Source organism: Panthera leo, chromosome E2, assembly GCF_018350215.1.
Source record: "Panthera leo isolate Ple1 chromosome E2, P.leo_Ple1_pat1.1, whole genome shotgun sequence".
NCBI classification, from domain to species: Eukaryota; Metazoa; Chordata; class Mammalia; order Carnivora; family Felidae; genus Panthera; species Panthera leo.
The window spans coordinates 1,613,838-1,633,588 of NC_056693.1; the positions used below are offsets into that span (position 1 = coordinate 1,613,838).

The 19,751-nt window shown below is 47.8% G+C and overlaps 2 protein-coding genes across 7 annotated transcripts in view; both read right to left on the bottom strand.

Moving 5' to 3' along the window:
- The window catches only part of LOC122207625 (zinc finger protein 264-like), a 66,483-nt gene that overhangs the window by 30,683 nt on the left and 16,049 nt on the right, over positions 1-19,751 (bottom strand). For 2 of the 3 annotated variants that reach the window (XM_042917713.1, XM_042917712.1), the window contains exon 4: positions 17,905-19,511. In XM_042917713.1, the coding sequence (XP_042773647.1) occupies positions 17,905-19,511 (1,607 nt within the window). Of the gene's footprint in view, positions 1-16,430; positions 19,512-19,751 lie in introns of those variants that run through there. The other variant, XM_042917714.1, reaches the window with a different exon arrangement.
- On the bottom strand, positions 1,065-4,639 carry AURKC (aurora kinase C). Of its 4 annotated transcripts, none has more exons than XM_042917767.1 (7): positions 4,382-4,639; positions 4,261-4,297; positions 3,859-4,050; positions 3,375-3,513; positions 2,279-2,427; positions 1,538-1,712; positions 1,065-1,364 (listed from the first exon to the last, which is right to left on the bottom strand). In XM_042917767.1, the coding sequence occupies exons 1-7, from the start codon at positions 4,443-4,445 to the stop codon at positions 1,194-1,196; spliced, it is 927 nt and encodes a 308-aa protein (XP_042773701.1). In that variant the 5' UTR covers positions 4,446-4,639; the 3' UTR covers positions 1,065-1,193. The 4 variants fall into 4 exon arrangements, with proteins under 4 accessions (XP_042773701.1, XP_042773700.1, XP_042773702.1 ...); XM_042917766.1 differs by having other exon boundaries at positions 4,261-4,300; XM_042917768.1 differs by having other exon boundaries at positions 4,204-4,297; positions 4,382-4,443.

Here is a 19,751-nt window from a genome sequence, read left to right on the forward strand (position 1 = left end):
CTTATCTTATCTACTTCCCTCAAAATGCACCCGGTGATGTGAATTTGTCTAGCACCAGAACCGAGTAATGTTGCAGGGTTCCTATGTACAAACCAGTTAGTTTATTAGGAATTTCAAGGTGTTTAATTGAAGTATTACTTCAAGAGCACTGATAGAGAGGACAAAGCTAGAAAGCACAGAGATGTGGGCACTGGAGGTGCAGATGAAAAGCCACAAGCCAGTATCTTGGAGCCTTTAAATCATACATCTGCAGCAGGGGGTGGGGGCTGTCCGTCTGAGTAGCCGAGTTCCTTGTATCATGGGTCTGGTCACACATGGAGCCGTGGTCCTACACGTGCAGGACATGTCACATGAGGAGACTGCATAGAATACGGCGAAGGGAGTAACATGAACAAGGCAAGCTCCATACGCAGTGTTTGTAAGTCAGGTGACACAGCGGGGAAAGCGATGCCTGCAAAAATGAGCAAAAACCATGTTTTGAGCTCCCAGCTGTGTCTAGATGCTTATTCTGGGGCAGTCAGCTTACTGTGGATAGAGGGAGTGGCTGACACGTGACAGTGGGACAGAAGGATACAGGGGAAGGTTGGAAGAGCCCTAAATTGCTCCAAGTGGAGGATGTGATTTCAGAAGAGGTGACGGTCCGTCTATTAGGGGTGATTTAGTTGATGCAATCAGAAAATGACACATCACAGAGCTACTGGTGAATCCATTTGAGAATTGAGCGGCAGTTGATGTTCAGTGAGACATGTTATCAGACGGTAGCACGCTCGTGTCAGTATAAAGACGGTGGACCTCTGGGTTGACCCGTGTCCTGTTTTATAGATCCATGCTCCTGAGAAGATGGGAAATAGTAAATTGAGTCTAGAAGCAACTGTGATGGGGGATAGGGTATGCACCAAGGCAGTTATCTGAATGAACATAGGAACTAGTTTTGCCGGTGAGTGGTTGAGTCACCACCCTGGGGACCCGGAGGGACATCATCTTGGGACGCTCTCATGGGAAAGAGTTTCTACAAGAAATAAAGATTCTACCCCATCAGACACCAACTCACAGAACCATAAAGACCTGGTAAAAAAATGACTCAGCTTTTTATTCATTAGTATCTTGCATCTTAGAAGAAACAAAAGACAGACAAGTTAGTAGAGCCAGGAGAGCTCCCTGGACAAATGCAATGAAACAGGTGCAGACAGGGCTCAAGAATCCATCTGAACAGATGGAGGCAGCACCCTCCGAGAGTGGGCCCGGACCCAGGGGTGCTCCAGGATCTGCGACAAAGGCAGCCGCTCCAAAGGCTGGTATCTGAGAAGCTTGGAGATCAAGTCCCGGGCCCCCAAAGGTATCGACGGAGGAAACCTGATGTCCACCTGATGAGGCCAGACAAGAAAAAAGAAAAGGATGGTTAATTTCTGTGCTCCATGTTTTCTGTTCCTTGAGTCCCTTCCAGGCACTCTTCTAGATCTTATTCGACAACCTTTATGTGCAGCCCAGGCTCTGTAGCACCCCGCCCCCACGAATTCCCAGAATGTGACCATCCCACCTTGAGGATACGTCTGTACGTCTCATTATGGGAATGGCTCTCAAAGGGTGGATTCCCCACCAGCAGCTCATAGCAGAGCACTCCAATGCACCACAGATCAACCGTCTCATTATATGTTCTCCTTTCTATCATTTCTGGGGGCAAGTAGTCCAGAGTCCCACACATGGTCTTTCTCCTAGAGGACAGCAGAGAAGGGAGGCCTGTGTAGAGGCCCCACACAGGGCAACCCTCCTTTTCTAGATTCCAGTGAGATGAGAGATGCTAGAAAGGCCTGAGCAGTCCCCTCCCAAGCCTGGAAGTCTGGGAACACCAAGTTTTAATAAGGATCGAGGTTTAGGGAAGGCAAGTCCTGGGACCCACCAATTCCATACTTTGGAATTACTTATACATTTAGCTCACGATCCAGGATGTTTTCATAATATTCTGGGCATCAATAGAGATTTGGAACAAACTGAAGGTGCATCAACAGAGACCAAGTAAAATTTCCGGAATTATGGAGCAATGATTGTTATTTACATGGAAACTTACTGGGGAAAGTTATATGTTAACAGAGATCAAAAGATACAAGATGTGGTTCAGCCATTCTTTCCATCTACAAATGCACATTAAATATATACATATGAAAAAAGACAGTGCTCAAATACAAACCCGGGGTTTTATCCCAGTCTTACACGTGCAATGGGTTAAATTGGATCATTCCTTACTGGCACCCAGGGCCCTTGCCACCACCAGGTGACCTACCTCAGAGATGGGGTGTGCACAGACCAGCCAAAGTCTGCAATCTTCACCTCACCCCTGAACCCCAGCAGCAGATTCTCCGGCTTGATATCCCTGTGAATCACCTTTTTCTCATGGCAGTATGTCAGAGCATCTGCTAATTCCTCCATTATCTGAGTGAGCAAAGAAAAAGCAGTCTGGAAATGAAGCCAGCCAGTTTTCCGTGTGAGATAAAATACTCCTCATACGTTTTTATCATTGTAGTGGAATCTTTTTTTTTTTTTTTTTTAATTTGAGAGAGAGAGCACACAAGCAGGAGAGAGGCAGAGAAAAAGGAGAGAATCCCAAGCAGGCTCTGTACTGTCAGTGCAGAGCCCGATGCAGGGCTCCAACTCACAAACGGAGAGATCATGATCTGAGCCGAAACCAAGAGTAGGACGCTTAACTGACTGAGCTACCCAGGCGCCCCTGTAGTGGACTCTTTTATGTCCTAGTTACCAACCCCATTACTTCCTTAATGGCACAATTAATTACTGGTGGGGAGGAATTCCTCTCCCCATTTTATGTGGTCTTGAAGGAGGGGTGCTAAAGTGGACGGAGCCTCTCTTTTGCCCTAGCACAGCAAGGAGCTGGACCAGGGCCCATGCTGAGCCAACCAGAGGATCGCCCACAGGACTGGAGTCCTGAAGAAATGATACAAAAATAGGAGGAAAATTGGAAGATCACTCATTCTGACAGCAAGCTGACCCAGCCCTTCCTGCTGGGATAACTGAGGCTCTGATTCCCCATCTGAGGCTCTGTAGAAATCTCTTGCTTTCTATTTCTAAGCCAGTTCTACTCATAGGCTTTCAACATGCTTCTTCACATAAGGTAGTGGAGATTCTGTTGCTTACAACCAAAGAATCCAAATTCATACACACTAATTATTAATATTCTGGGTAACTAGGGTATCAAAATGTGAAGCTATAGGATGTACGTGTCACTACATAAAAGGTAACAGAATTCAGATATAAAGAAAAAAAAAAAAAAGAAGCTGGACACTAATGATAGCCACAAGCAGTGATCCCCACCAGCCCAGAGTAAACTCACAGGCCCAAAGCCGCCAGCCCTCCCACCTCACCGTGGCTGCGTGCTGTTCATCCAAAGTGTTGCTCTTTTGCAGCTCCTTGTAGAGCTCACCCCTTGGAGCATATTCCAGAATCAGGTACACCCGGCGTGCATCATGGAAGTAGTTGTATAGGCGTAGGATATTGGGGTGCCTGGAGAAAAGATGGAGGAAGGGTCAGACTCATGAGACCCAACTCCCGATGCTACTAAAAGTGGTCGGACAAAGGACAAATTGCGCTGGGACCAGAATAATGGTCCGATACTGGAGTGTGTGAGGGGAGAGCAAGAGGAGGCATCAGGATTTGGGGGTCTGAGACAGGGAGGAGGTCTACACGGTGTAAGCGGAGTGAACTGCAGAAAAAATCTTCAAGGTGGACTCAAGGTGGCCTGTTGGAGGGTCATTTGGGGGTTGTGCTGGGTTCAGATGCCAGAGACGGAAGAGGAAACAGATGAAGAGGAAGAAGCTGGCGCTGGATTCTCCTGCAGCCCGTCCTTACTGTAGATGCGCCTGGATCTCAATTTCCCGGCGCAGCTGGTGCTCCAGTCCTTCCTTTTCTATCTGGGACTTGAAGATGACTTTCAGCGCCACAAGGAAATGGCTTTCCTTGAGCCGAGCCAGGTACACGTTCCCAAATTTTCCCTTGCCCAGAGGACGCCCGATTTCAAAGTCCTCAATCGTGAGGCGCCGCCTGAAAGTGAGAACAGAGCCTCAGTTTGGGGAAGAAAATGGCGGGCAGTGACGGACTCGAACCTCCTTCACCTCTCGCCTCCCGCCCCCGTGCCCCTTCCCCTTGTCAAGGGCGCAGCCAGGCTGTTCGGTTGGCCCACGAGCCAACACTTCCCACGTGCAGCTGGTCTTCATTTCTCGTCCCGCTCCGCTTCCTTCCAGAGACACTCACACGGGGGGCATGCCGAGCTCCACGAGGCCTGCCGCAGCTTCTTAGACAGACAGGCAGAGGTCAACACGCGCTTCTTGCACCCCACCCCCGCCCCCAGCAACTGACACCAGTCCTTCTCCACCTGTTCCCTGGTCTCGGGTCTGCTCCTCTTCTTCATCCGCGGGCTGCACGCTGCCCGACTGCATCGCAGCGTTTGGGTGGCTCCCCAGGAGACGGCACGGCGGCGACAGGACGCCTTCCCGAGCCCTTTGGAACTGTCCTCAAAAGGAGTGAGGGTAGGCAACAGCCAGGCTGAGGCGCTTCGGACGCCGACGGCCCCCCACGAACCCTCAGCGCAGCGCGCGGAGCTACACCTCCGGAGATCAAGGAACTCCCGGGAAGCCAGCGCTGGGGCCTTTATGTCTGCGCCCCTTCGTTGGCTGAGCCACAGTTCCTGACCGGCTCCCACTGGTTGGATCTTCTGGGCGCGCAGGCAGCGTGTCCAATAGAAAAGACAGAAATGGGAGCTTCCGCCCACGCTGAGCCAATGAGGTGGCAGGGCGCGGAGACCCGGGCGCTGCGGCGGGGCAGACTCAGGGGGGCCCCCGTGAGCTGGGGGAACCTGGGGGAATGGGAGGCGAAGCAAAGGGTCTCGGTGAACCAATTCCTACGTGAGTCTCCGAGAGTGCGCGAATGCATTAATGAACTGACACCGTGTGCGTGTAAATGATGAGACACCAACCACAGAAAGCTGCGGGGGGTGGGGGTGGCTCTAAGGTCGGCAAACTCCCAAGCTACGTGCGCACCAAACCGGCCCCCGCTGGGAGGTCGTGTCCCGTTCAGGCCACTCCCCAGGGGCGTCCTCCATCTTGCTTCTCGAAGTTTCTGCCTCTGTCCTCGGGTGTCCTGCAGCCCCTGCTCTCCCCACTCCACCCCACAGCCCTTGGAGCCTCCCCCAGCCTGGGACTGTAGGCCCATTCGGCGCAATGGCACAGACCGCTCTCCCTTTGCCTCCATGAGCTGTGTATTTGCTGGACTCTTGGCCTTAAAAATACAATAATACATTCATTGTATTTAACATTCGGTTATTTTTAACCAGCAAAAAAAAAAAAAAAAAAAAAAAAAAGGGGGGGGGCTTATTTGGAAATAGAGAATTACAATATAGGGACAAGGAAGATGCAGCAAAAACGCTGTTTTATGGAGAAGGAAGTTTGGGAGGGCTTGTTTTGAAGGAAAGTCCATTGGAGAAAAGCAACAGTTTAGTAAAAGACACCTTCTCATTGGTTGAGTTGCCGGGGTGGTCAATTTCTTGTAGGAAATGCAACGTGTATCTTTTCTCCTTGGGGCCTATAATTGATGATTCTTTACTGTAGGATTCTTCTGCCGGCGTCTGCAATTGACATCCCTAGTCAGGATGTGACAGCCCCCGTCTGGCCTCCTGGCTCCATTTTACTGAAGTTTCCTGTAATTAATTTTCACAGACACTGTCTGCAGTTTGCATTTGGGGGTCTCAAATAGTTTGTGTGGCATATACAGGCGTTACCAAAAATTTAAATTGCATTCTTTTAGACAGGTAACATAGCAGGATTCTTGCAGAGAGTCTGACACTGAGGCTTTTCTTTCCAGGAAGCAACTTTATTCTTGCCAGCACGGCTCAGTTGGGTTTCTACCTGAAGAATTGAGCCCTGAACAAATGCCACGTGGCATAGTTTTTAATACATTTTCTATTTCTTTGTCTCCCATATAATGATAACACACAAACATGGAGTCTGATTAAGTGGTCTCATGTTACAAGGTCGAGAGGGATGTTGTCACATGTATAGCCAGGTTGCTTGAGGTTTTTTTTTGTTTTTGTTTTTGTTTTTTCATTCCTTATGGAGGGGACCCTACCACAGTAACAATATAACTTCTTGGAGGAATGTAATTTAGAAAGAAAAAATCTTCTCCCAACCCAGAAAACCTCCTCACAAAGATAGTAAAAACATAAATAAAAGTTTATTACTGAATAAACCTTAAACTGAATGCAATGCCGTATCACAGATAATTGCTAAGAGATGGAAAGTGAGAAAGATGCCATTTCGTAAAGCCAAGCAGACACTGGCTTTTCCAGTGTCTCCCATTACATAGCTTCATCACAAACAATAATTAGTCCTCACGTAAGAAAACATAATAGGGGCGCCTGGGTGGCGCAGTCGGTTAAGCGTCCGACTTCAGCCAGGTCACGATCTCGCGGTCCGTGAGTTCGAGCCCCGCGTCAGGCTCTGGGCTGATGGCTCGGAGCCTGGAGCCTGTTTCCGATTCTGTGTCTCCCTCTCTCTCTGCCCCTCCCCCGTTCATGCTCTGTCTCTCTCTGTCCCAAAAATAAATAAAAAACGTTGAAAAAAAAATTTAAAAAATAAAAATAAAAAAAATAAAAGAAAACATAACAGCACCATTTGTTACACAGAGACACGCAAACTACAATAAAGCCACAGGCAAATCCAACAAACAAAAGTTATTTTATGGAGGAGGAGGGAGCGGGCAGGGTCGTTTTCAACAAATTCCATTGGAGGAAAGCAACAGTTCAAGATGATGGAAGTCTCTCATTGGTTGGGTTGCAGGGATGGTTGGTTTCTTGCGGGAGATGCAGGGTCCATCTTTTCCTGTTGGGGCCTGGAATTCCCGATTCTTCCTGTGATTGCCTTGGAGTGGTTTCGTGAGAGTTCTGCCTTCTGGCCTCCCAACTCTGTTGTAAATGAACGAGGCTTCCTTCGTGAATCTTCCCTTTTGCAACTTGGAGCCAGATGCCCACCAGAGAGGCTGTCTTCCCAGAGAAGCTGAGTGATAGAGATAACATCTCCCTCGATTTCTGCATTTCAAAGAGATGGCTCCCGAGTCTTTTAAGACATTCCTGGGGGGGTGGGGGTCGGAGTGCACCGGGGGCCTGAGGGGAAGGCTAGTGGAGCTAGAACTGTGTGGCAGGGGTTCAAGCGGGACCAGGGGAGTTAGATAAATGGAGACAAATTGCGTAGAACCCTGTCAGCCTTTGTAAGGAGGCTGTAATTGGCTCCAGCACGTGTTCTAAAATGGACCTGGGATTTGTTTCCTCAGGTGTGGTAAGGCAGCAGATCTGGAAGGGACTGTCACAAAGGAAGAAGTTTATGCTCACATCCCTAGCAAATGGGAGTTACGGCATGTTACCCGTGGGAGACTCTGCGCCGTGTGGATGGAGGTCTCGTTCTCGGACTCCCCACCGAAGGTTTATGCGAGGACCGGCTCTCGGGGAAAGGCAGCCAGAAGGAAGGTAGCAAAGCACAAAACCCTTTAAGGACAGGCCGTTCTCAAGGTGGGAAAGCCAGGCACTGCCCTGAAGCTACAGGGCTCTTTTCTCTTCGTGGGTCATAGACGGGGTGGTCTCTCAGAGAGGCTCCTTCCCGTCACTGGTCGGGAGGGGAGTCTCTGATCAAGCCCACCGTGTTCCTACCGGAACCATCTTGGCAGCCTTCCCCCGGGGGAGGGGGCAACGCTGCAGCGCACAGGCATGACCTTGGGCACGGATGGCCCTGCGGCACGGGCGGGAGCGTGTGTGTTCCGCCCCGGGGCTCCTGGTCTGTCAGCCCTGGCGTGTTGGAAGGCGGTCGGCACGTGTGACCCCAGGCTTCTAATGTGTAACCTACTTATCAGCACCCTAGCCTCCAGCTCCGAACTGCCTGTTCTACCAGACGTACACGGCGGAGCGGAGGAGCGGGGGAAGCACCAGGGTGGGTCGGAGACAGCAGTGACGGAGAAAGCACTGCCCACCACATGTGTCGTGTCTTCGGCAGGAAAAGGCAAGGCGGAACAGGTAAACAGTTTAGGATTGACTGGTTTGAATAATATGGTAGGGCTTTGGAGCATTGTCACTCCCTTCTAGTACTGGGCCCTAGAGTTTTAAGGAGACAGACAGGTGGGTCGTTTGCATGTGAAAAGCGAGGTCCCGGGGAAGTTGTTAGGGGTCTCTAATAACTGGCTGGTCCTGGGAGGGGCAGAATCTCCCCAGTCAGCAAGACTCCAAATGCCAGGACACAGAAAATTAAAAATATATAGTTAGTAAACTGTGAAATAGATGACCACCTGGGGAGGTTTTCAGGTGAATGGTAATATAATCCGATTTGTGAATTAAAGGATCAATCTGAGTAGTGTGTGGAAATTAGACTATAGGAGGGGCAAGACAGAAGATCTATTCGACTGTTTTCCAGATGGCGGAGGACACGGACTTAAACTAAGGTAGTGACAGAGCGAAGTGGTTTATCACAAAGTACAAACAGTTGATCAGAAGGGACAGTAATCAAATTAGTACAAAAATATGAACATGAATATAATGGTTTCACAATATGAGTTGTTATTTTAATCAACCTATAACCACTCTGCCTCATTTAAATGGTAACCAGATTTTTTTTTTTTTTTTTTTTTTTTTTGAGAGATAGAGAGGAAGACACAGAATCTGAAGCAGGTTCCAGGCTCTAAGCTGTCAGCACAGAGTCTGAGGCGGGGCCCGAAACCACGAACTGTGAAATAATGACCTGAGCCAAAGTGGGACGCTTAACTGAGCCACCCAGGCGCCCCTTAAGAGGTTAGCACATTTCTGATGACACTACCGTTTTCCTGTCACAGAAATACTTCACTACATAGAGATGCTCAGGCTGATAGCACCGTTTTGCTGTCACAGAGCCTAGGCCAGGGGCCAGCAGGGCGGACTGAGCAGAAATGCGCCAACTGAACAGGCTTTGGCTGCTCAAGTGCTACACATCCCAAAGGACCGGCCCCTGACCAGCTCTGGGAAGACAATCTAAGTGCTTAACATCTGGCCTGGGAAGTGATGTTACGCCTGAATCTGCAGGCCCTGCTCGCTCGCTGCATCCGTTTGACCAGATGATTGATGCGGACGGTGCGACTCACGGGGAGTGGTGGCTTTTGTAGGCCTGAGGCTCTGGGACACACTGTATCTCTGCCTTCTGCGGACCCCCGGAGTACCCACGGTCAGTCGCGAAGGCGCGGCGTGCCTCAGTAAGAAACCCCGGCATTAAAGCTTCGGTGAGCTTCCCTCATTGGCGACGCCTGAACATACTGTCACACCTTTGCCGAAGGAATTAAGCCTTGTGTGACTGTGCTGGGACGGGACACCTGAACGCTGGTGCTCAGTCTCCCTGGACCTTACCCTTTAGTGACCTTGGCCTGTGTCCCGCGCTGTCACAGGCAGGAACCGTGTTACAGCTGTTCTGAGTGAAGCACAACCTCCTAGCACACCATCAAGCCTGAAGGTGGCTCTGGGGAGCAGAGAACAGTATGGACCCGTGCCATGATCTAGAAGCACGTTCCGGTCAAGGCTCGCCGAGGAAATGCTATTTGAGATGAGAGGTGAGGGATAAGCGTGCCCTCACTGGACAAAGTGGGGAGGAAGAGCCCATGGCAGGCGGAGGAGTGAAGGGAGACGGGGAGTGAAAAGAGGCCAGCGTCGTGCAAGAGGTAGTAAATGAGGCCCGTCCCCCACCAGGGAAGGCCCCGTGGATGGGCCACGTGAAGGATTCGGGGTTTACCCCGAGAGTGGAGGGGAGTCGTGGAACGTTTTAGGGGGAGAGGGCGGGTGAGCAGTCCGTGACCAAATCGGAGCCGGATCTCTGGCGTCAGTGTGGACAACGGATCGCCGAGGACACAGGTGGACCCAGCTGGAAAAGCAGGAGCCGAGGTGTCAGGTGACGTCTGCAGGCAGCAGGCAGCGGATCGCAGAGCCACGAGCTCCCCGGCGGGCAAAGTTCACAGCGCAGACACGCGCTTGACACACGGATGCCAGAAACGGAAGCGGAATAAACAGGGACTGGAAACTAGTCACCCGGCGCTAAGAGCGAGGTCAGGAGGCGCAGCAGGCAGCCCTACCAGAGGGCCCAGGCTCTGGACCCCGCTCCAAGAGGACAAAACGACTCGCCCGTCTACAGTCTGGCGCAGACCCTTCAGTTGTGGCACGTGTAACCTACCTGTGAGCAAGCAGGTGACATCGTGGAGCATTCCAGAGGCACCCCCGCCCCGCATCCCACAGCGGAGACGGGAAAGGCCGCCTGGGAGAACAGAGGGAGCCGCACACGCTCCCGAGGCCGGCTTCCCAAGGTCTCCAGCATCACGCCTGCAGGGCGCCCTCCCAGCTGGAGCCCGAGGCTCCCGCCGCCTCCCACTCACACGGACGCGTACGTCACCTTGACGAAGCCACTAATTTCAAGTTAAGTGCACTGAATGATGCGCTTACTTTTCTGTCTGTTGAAGCCAGAGGCATGAACAGTAGGAATAAAGAGATTAAAAACTGTTGATGTGTACTGCAGAAACACGCCATGTCACTCTGGCCCTCACATTTTTATAGATCAAGGTAAGTAAGTGGTACATTTGCAAGTCAGACCACCGGAGGGCATATATCCTGACACACACGTATAGGTAATACACGTACCTCTATTAGGCATATACATACATGTGGAGAGTCCTAAGTGATGTGTACATGTACGCATACACACACACACAAAACACCAGCGTTTGGAAGAAGCAAAGTCCTTTCTCACCAGCATCTCTGAACCTTGTCATCACTAAATTAAATCCTGGCTAGTTTCTTCTTATTTTTTTTTTTTAACGTTTATTCATTTTTGAGAGGCAGAGACAGAACACGAGCAGGGGCGGGGCAGAGAGAGAGGGAGACACAGAATCCGAAGCAGGCTCCAGGCTCTGAGCTGTCAGCACAGAGCCCGATGCGGGGCTTGAACCCACGAACCGTGAGATCATGACCTGAGCCATGGCTTAACGGACTGAGCCACCCAGGCACCCCAAATCCTGGCTAGTTTCTAAGTTCTACTGTGACTTGGTGATTTTTTTTTTGGTTACAGTGGTTCTTATATAAGCCTTCAAAGTTGTGACTCTTAAAGTAACTGTATTTGCTTTATGTACAGAAATTTAACCAGCATTTTAATACCTTTCAGTCACTGTAAGGAAGTTACACAACAGGCCTGGGAACTCCCATCCTTTGAGCTTGCAGGGTTTGCCCTTGGCCGGGGTTTGTGACCTCGGATGATGGCAGGTTTCCCACCACTTCCAGGAATGAATGGCTCAGAGTGCCTAAGTTTCTTGTGTAAACAATGTGGCTCACACTGAACCTGCTATCCTTCTGGAAATCTAGAACTTGGTGTGTGCTTTTGCACATACATATTCTCTCTCCAAAAGACCAAGGGTCTCTGATGAACTTCCCTAGAATTTTTTAAAATGTGTTTATTTACTTATTTTGAGAGAGCGAGCAAGTTGGGGTAGGACAGAGAGGGAGAGAATCCCAAGCAGTCTGTGCTGTCAGTGCAGAGCCCAATGTGGGGCTTGAACTCAGGAATCGGGAAATCATGACCTGACCGAAATCAAGGGTCGGACGCTTAACCAACGGACCACCCAGGCGTCCCCTAGTAAACTTTTAAAATCATGGTCTTAACTCCTTAATGGAGCTTAAGTTAAATGTGTCCCGTGTGCCTTCCCAGAAACAGGACTCTTGAAGCTTGTCTCTGATGGCCTCTGGCTTTCTCCATTCCTGGTGCCTCTCCTCGACTGCATTTGCTGTGATAAATCACAGCCTGCCCCGAGTATGACAAAATGTGGAGTCCTGTGAGTCTTGCTAGCAAAACACTAAACAGGATGGTCCTGACGCCCTTAACCATCTGGCCATACAGGCCGTGCAGTTTCTCTTCAAGAGCCACATGCCACAGTGTCCCCCGCATAAACAGCTCTGTGTGAGCACTCTGAGAGGGACCCGAACTAGAAGACGCACGTATACTGAGGATCTGTAAGGGGGAGAGAAAGGAGAAATGAACAAAATGGCTGCAAGGTGTCTGACGTGGGCAAGAAGGCAGACGACAGTGACCTTCAGGGAGATGTGGGGCACCTCACGCACACAACCCCAGACCCCAACCCCTGCCCTAGCCGTTGTCTACCTCTGCGCCACCTCAAACCCGTCTGTACTCTCCGCGCAGTTGCAACAGATTATACGGCCGTTAAAAAGTGAGTGTGGTTTGTCTCCTGTACCGTCACACGAGAAGGTAACTTGCAGACAAACGGCAATGGCCCGCTCTATGGCGCAGTGGTGCACAGACCGGCCTATGGGAGGTGGCGAGGTGCTCAGGGCATGGCTTCTGCAGCAGCCCACCTGGCTCCAATCTCCAGTCCCGTACTTCCTAATCAACTGTGAAGCCTTGGGCAGATGTTTTAACCCTTCTGTGCCTCAGTTTTCTGATCTGTAAAATGGGGAGAACATCACCTACCACGGACCTGTTGCAAAGGCTAAGAGTTGCTGTGTGTCAAACACCGCAAACGATGACTGATACACGGGAACACGCCATGTCTGCTTGCCGTCAGGATCATTATGGGTGCATCCTCGTGGGGACGGTCACGGCCGCCTGACACACGCACACAGGCTCAGTAGGTAGGAATACCGACAAGGTGTGGAACGATGACCAGAGAGAAACGTTCAACCTGGAGACAAGGACGTGGGGGAACTCTGTGATCACTGACAGAAAATGCCTCGGGGGCGGGGGGTTAACTCACTCAGGGATCCCCTCACAAGTGAGAAAGCAATGGCGACGCACGGATCCTGAGAAGCACAACTGTCTAATAGACGGAAGGAGACAAAGGGCCTCTGAAGAAGGGCAGGAAGTCACAGAAACCAGGAAAGTGCCTTCAGGTCAAAGAGGTGGGCAGCGGTAAAAGGCCCAATAACAGACTGGGGGCGGGGGGAAGCGTGGGAGCACAAGAGGGAACTCTGTGAGACCTGCTTCGGTCAGGTGCCAGTGGTGGAGGCCAGACAGCGGACAGAACTGTTGCACAGGGTGTGTCTGGGAGAGAGGAGAAGGGCGGAGCTCGCCGGCACGTGGGGCAGGAAGTGGGTGTGTGTGTGGGGGGGGGTGAGACTAGAGACTGGAACACAGGCATGGATTAAGAGGATAGAAAGGGATTAAGAGGGAGAAGTTAAAGACCAAGCGGTGAGGGTCTAAATTCGAACAGGTCCTAGACAAGCTGGGGATTGGGGGATGTGTCCAACCACGAAGAGCAAGAGTGACCCTTGGAGAGGAGGGACCCCTTCTCCTCTGGGGCTCTATCTAACAAGGCTTACAGAGCTGGGAAATTTTACACACGAATCTTGGAGACTATAACCCTGAATAATCTGCAGATCTTCAGTTTTAAGATCCATTTTTAGAAATATCTGTGGATAACAGGACTTCCATTTCTCTAGATACTTTAGGCTTTTTATTCCAATACCAAGATAAGCCACCAGAGTACCAGGACTTTGGACTACATAGTTTTGCCTGTTTTATTTCTAAGAGTCATTCTTTGGTATTATAAACTAGGCAAGGAATTAGAAAACGTAAAAAAGGAGCCAGTAGAAATTAAACTGGAAAAACACAAAACAACCTCAAAACCCCAACACCACAAAAGCCAAAGCGATAACTCACTGAGTAAGCTCAACAGGAGATGAGATGAGAGACAAAACAATCAGTGAGCTCAAAGATCAACAGAAATTGATAAATCTGAGTAACAGAGAGAATACAGACTAGATAAACAAAAAAAATCTGAGGAACTCATTTAATTCGAGTCCCTGAATGAGATGAGAAAGAGTAGGACTGAAAAACTATGAGAACATAATTACTGAATCCCCAGATTTGGCAAAAGACGTAGGTCTTTAAAAAGTTAAACAAATACCAAACAGGAAAACTCCAAAAATTCTGCGCCAGGACACATTGTAATCAAATTTACAAATACTATAGATAAAAACACCCTTCATGGAAAGGAAAAACTACACACAGGGCAACAATGGGCTGAACGGCAGTAAGTAGGTTTCTCATCTGAAACCATGGAGGACACAGAGGTATGTTTTTCTTGTACTAAAAGAACCGTACACCTCAAGTCTTTTATCCCATGAGAACATCCTTCAGGAATGAAGGGGACAGAGAAACACTTTTAGATGACGGAAACCAAAATCATTTGTCAACAGCACACCTACCCCAGAAGAAAGACTACAGGAACTTTGCCAAACAGAAGGCAAATGTTAACATAAGGTCTGGAACTTCAAGAAGGGACAAAGAACAATGGAGATGGAATGAGTAAAAGCAGAGATAAACAGACCACTCTTTTCATGAGTTTTGTTTAAAAAAATGTTTGACAGCTGAGGCACAAATTACAACATCCAACATAGTGCTCGGTGTAAGAAGGGAAATACTTAATTAGATTTAAAATGGAAAATGCAAAGGAACCTAATGGAATTAAGGTTTCTATACATCAAAGTGCTTAAAATGCTGATAATATCAGACTGATAAGTTATGTATATACAATGCCTACAGTACAAAAATTAAGACGACACTCAAAACATCATACGTATATCAAATGGAATTCTAAAAATTGTTGGGAGTAACCCACAGGAATGCAAAACAACACAAAACAGAACAGGAAAATAACAAAAACAACCAGAAAACGAGAAACAATGTGAAGGGAACACAGCAAAAAATAAAAAAAAATGGAACACTTAAGCCCTAACACACCAATAATTACTTTCAATTTAAGTGATGTGACTCTACCAATTAAAAGACAGAAAGTAGAAGGGATAAAAAAGCATGACCCAACTATATGCTGTTATAAGAAACCTCTTTCAAATGTAGTGACACAGATAAGGTTCAAAATAAAACTGGAAAAATATAAACCATGCAAACATTAATCAAAACATGCAATAGGGAGGAACGCCTGGTGGGCTCAGTTGTCTGACTTCGGCTCAGGTCATGATCTCAAGGTTCATGAGTTCCCTGTGTTGGGCTCTCTGCTGTCAGTGCAGAGCCTGCCTGGGATCCTGTCTTCTTTCTGCCCCTTCCCCACTCTCTCTTAAAAATAAACATTAAAAAAAAAACATGCAGTAGGAACTATATTAATATTACTGAAGTATGCTTCAAAGTCAAGAAAATGAACATGGGCAAAAAGGGACATTAAATAATGAAAGGGTCAATAACCAAGATAACATATCAATACTAAATGTGAATGCACCAAACAACAGAGCTTTAAAATACCTGAAGCAGAAAATAATAGAATTTAAAGATGAACAGACAATAATGCTTCAGGACTTCACCATCCTCTCTGTGCAACTGACAGAAACACTAAACAGAAGGTCAGTAAGGATACAGAAAATTTGACTACTACCACCAACCAAGAGGATTGTGCAGGCATTCACAGAAATTCCACCCAATGACAGAACACATTCAAGTGGCATTTTAGAACATTCAAGAAGACAGACTGGGTCATAAACACACAACAAATTTAAACAGGCCAAATGTGAAACAAACCAGAAATCCAATAACAAAAGATAAAGAAAATACTCTACTAGAAAACTAAACAATAATCCATGAACCCAGTAGTCTCTTAAGGAGCTGAATAAACTGGAATTAAAATTAGCTGTGGTGGGGGATGCCTGGGCAGCTCAGTCAGTTAAGTATCCAACTCTTGATTTCAGCTCAGGTCATAATCTCATGGTTGGTGAGTTCAAGCCCCACATCGGGCTCTGCACTGACAGCAGAATTGGAATGTTCTCTCTCTCTCCCTCTCTCTCTGCCCCTCTCCTGGGCACACATATGCGCGTTCTCTCCCTCACACAAAATAAATAAATAAACTAAAAAATAAACTAAAAAAAAAAAACACTTGTGGGATGAAGCTGTCACAATGCTATAAGGGAACTTTATAGTACTAAGTGCTTAAATCAGAAAATAAATGAGGAGCAAAAGACAACCAAAGCAAGTAGAAGAAAGGATATAATAAAGATCAGAACAGATGTTAGTGAAATTATATAAACAATACAAACAAATGAAATTAAGTGATGGTTCTTCAAAATGATCATTAAAACTGATAAATACCTAAGAAGATGGACAAAGATAGAGAGTGGACCTATTTCCAAAATCAGGTATCAAATGGGACAGAAGTATAGATCTTGCTGCCATTAAAATGGTAATAAGGAAATACTACAAGTCTACAAGTTAGAAAATTTAGATAAAACGGAACAATTCCTTGAAAATGCCAATCTTAAAACTATCCAATGTATCCAATATAAAAACTATTCTGAATTCAAGAAATTAGAGGAAAATTTCCTCAACAAAATATAATCAAATGGAATGTTTTAATACATAATATGTAAAAAAAAAAAAATTATACTCCACAACCAAGTGGGATTTATTCCAAGGATGCAAGACTGGTTCAATATTCAAACCTAATCAGTTAATACACTATATATCCATAAACTATAAAGGAAAAATCAGATAATCACATCAATTGATGGAGGCAAAGCATTTGGCAAAATCCAACGCTTATTCATAATTAAAAAAAAAAACAAACAACTCAGTAAATTAGGAATAGATGGAAATTTTCTAAACTTAATAAGAAAACTCCAAAAAGAACTTTTAACATTGTATTTGATGAAAAACTGAAAGTTTCCCGCCTCATTTGAGGAATCAGTCAAGGGCATCCTTTCTTACTACTCCTATCTGATATCACACTGGAAGTACACCTAGAGCAGTAAGAAAATAAAGTCATAGATAAACAGATGGGAAGGAAGAAATAAAACTCTATCTGCAGCTGATGTACCTTTGCAGAAAATCCTAAGGATTCTACCCAGAGAAATGGCTAGAAATAATGTGAGTTTAGCAAGGGTGCAGGTTACCAAAATATCATCCCCCAAACCAATGATCATTCTGCATACTACTGAAGATCATATGGAAAATCAAAGTGTAAAAATCAATGCCATTTACACTCAAAAAACAAAACACCTAGTTACAAATCTTAACAAAAATATACAGAGCCTGTATTGAAAATTATAAAACGGTAATGAAATACCAAGAATTAAATAAGTGAAGTACATCATAGCATGTACGATGTTCATGATGCTGCTTTTCAACAAACAGATCTACAAACCAATTTCTATAAAATGCAAACACGATTTTCTGCACCCTAAGATTTATATGAAAAGTCAAAGGAACTAGGAAAACTAAATCAATTTAAGTAATAGAGAGAAATCACTTTTACCTAATTTTGAGGTTTACCGTATAGCTACGGAAACTAAGTAAATAGATGGGATCAAGAAAAAGTCTGGGTGTTTGGGGTTTAAAACCAAATAAAAAAGTTTGTTTTCTAAAACTGTGAAGTCTTAACGTCTTAACTGGTGCAAGACAATGTGCCCATTCTTATGTGTGTATTTACTGCTTTGAATACCTGCCCTCTTGTCTAACTCTCCTGCCACTGAACAGTAATGAATGTATATACAAGACACACAAAGGGTCAAGGCCCGTGGCCTCTGAAACACCCCCCCTGCCCCAAGTAAACAAAGGAATCCATGACAAAGTGCTTGACAAAGCTTGACAGAGAAGCCTCACAAACTTTTCATTTCATTTGCCCTTCTAATCTCCACCTTCTTTTTATAAAAATTCCTGAGATAACGCTGCAGTGTAAACGAAGAAAAAAGTAGCTGAACATTTTACTTCCTGCATAATCAACACCGGTCTCTCCCGGATGAACTCTCAGATGCACAGTAAGGCTCTGGGCCGGGCCAATCTCTAACTGCATCTCTACACGACTCCTGACGGCCTGGGATGGATGATTTTCTCACAGCGAAGATACCTGGGGGGTCTCTCTTTGGTATGTTCGATCAGATGCCATGGTAGAGGTTTTCTCCGGCAAAAGGTTTTCCTCGGTGGTTACATTCAAGAAGTCTTTCCCCAGAAGGAGCTCTCGCAGGGTGACCGAGGACTGCCCGCTCGCGAAGGGTCTCCCCACTTCTGCTGCGCTGCCCCTGACGGGGTGTCTCCCGGTATGAATCCTCTGATGCTGAGTGAGGGAGGAGCTGCGACTGAAGGCCTTGCCGCACTCGCTGCACTTATAGGGCTTCTCCCCGGTGTGGATGACGGCGTGTCGGATGAGGTTGGTGCTCCAGCAGAAGCATTTCCCACACTCCATGCACTCATAGGGCTTCTCTCCACTGTGAATCCGCTGGTGCCTCGTGAGCCCCGAGCGGCGGTTGAAGGCCTTCCCGCACTCCATGCACTCGAAGGGCTTCTCCCCGGTGTGGATGCTGAAGTGTCGGATGAGGTCCTTCCTAGTGCTAAAGGCTTTCCCACATTCTTTGCACTCAAAAGGTTTTTCTCCGGTGTGGGCCCTTTTGTGCAAGATGAAAGTGGAGCAGTGGGTGAAGGCCCTTCCACACTCGGTGCACACGAAAGGCTTCTCCCCGGTGTGGATCCTCTGGTGCCTCTTGAGGTAGGACCTGTGGTTGAAGGCCTTCCCGCACTCCAGGCACTCGAAGGGCTTCTCCCCCGTGTGGATGACGTAGTGGTGAATGAGGGCCGCGCTCTCACAGAAGGCCTTCCCGCACTCGCTGCACTCGTAGGGCTTCTCCCCAGTGTGAGTCTGCTGGTGCCACATGAGGTAGGACCTGTGTTTGAAGACCTTGCCACACTCGAAGCATTCGTAGGGATTCTCGCCAGTGTGGATGATGTGATGTCGAAGGAAACCCGGCCTGTGTCGAAAGACCTGCCCACACTCTTTGCACACAAAGGATTTCTCACCGGTGTGTCTCCTCTTATGCAGGACAAAATTGGAGCGGTGGGTGAAGGCCTTTCCACACTCGTTGCACTTATAAGGCTTCTCCCCGCTGTGAATCCGCTGGTGCTGTGTAAGGTAGGACTTGCGGTTGAAGGCCTTCCCGCACTCCATGCACTCGTAGGGCCTCTCCCCCGTGTGGATCATGTGGTGCTGGAGGAGGTGTGTGCTCTTAATGAAGGTTTTCCCGCACTCGGTGCATTCATAGGGCTTCACTCCAGAGTGAATCTTTTCGTGTCCAGCAAGAAGGTGCTTCTTATTAAAAGTTTTCCCGCATTCATTGCACTTAAAGGCATTTTCCTCTTCTTGAATCACGGGATCTTTACCCGATCCACATGAGTCACGGTCACGGATGGCACCACCTAGGGGGACCAGGTCCTGTGCAATCCGCGAACACACTCCATCAGCTGTCCCTAAACCACCACGTTCAGGGGTCATTTTCTCCCTCTGGGCTTCGAACCCTGGTCTCGAGTGTCCTTCCTGCATTTCTGACGGTCCACGCTGATCCTTGGTTTGGCCCAGCTGGTAGTTCCCTGGGTCACCACGTCTTAGTTCCTGGAACGAGGCCCCCTCAGGCAGGGCTGGATCACAAGTGGTGGGTTCCATGGTCTTGGGTTTGTCCTTGTCACCTGAAAGAAACCCAATACACAAAAAGCCCTGTGAGTAATGACATGGGAAAAATAAAACTAGCGTTTCAGCGAAAGAAACGAAGATGAAAACAGGGCCCATCTCTGTTATGTTTTACTACCTCTGAATCTCAGGATTTTTACCCTTGGATCTTGGACTGTTGACTTCTTGAAAGGGAGACCCAGGAGAAGCCAGGCGAGGGGACAGGAGGTCTGAGGGGAAATACTACCACCACAATCCCA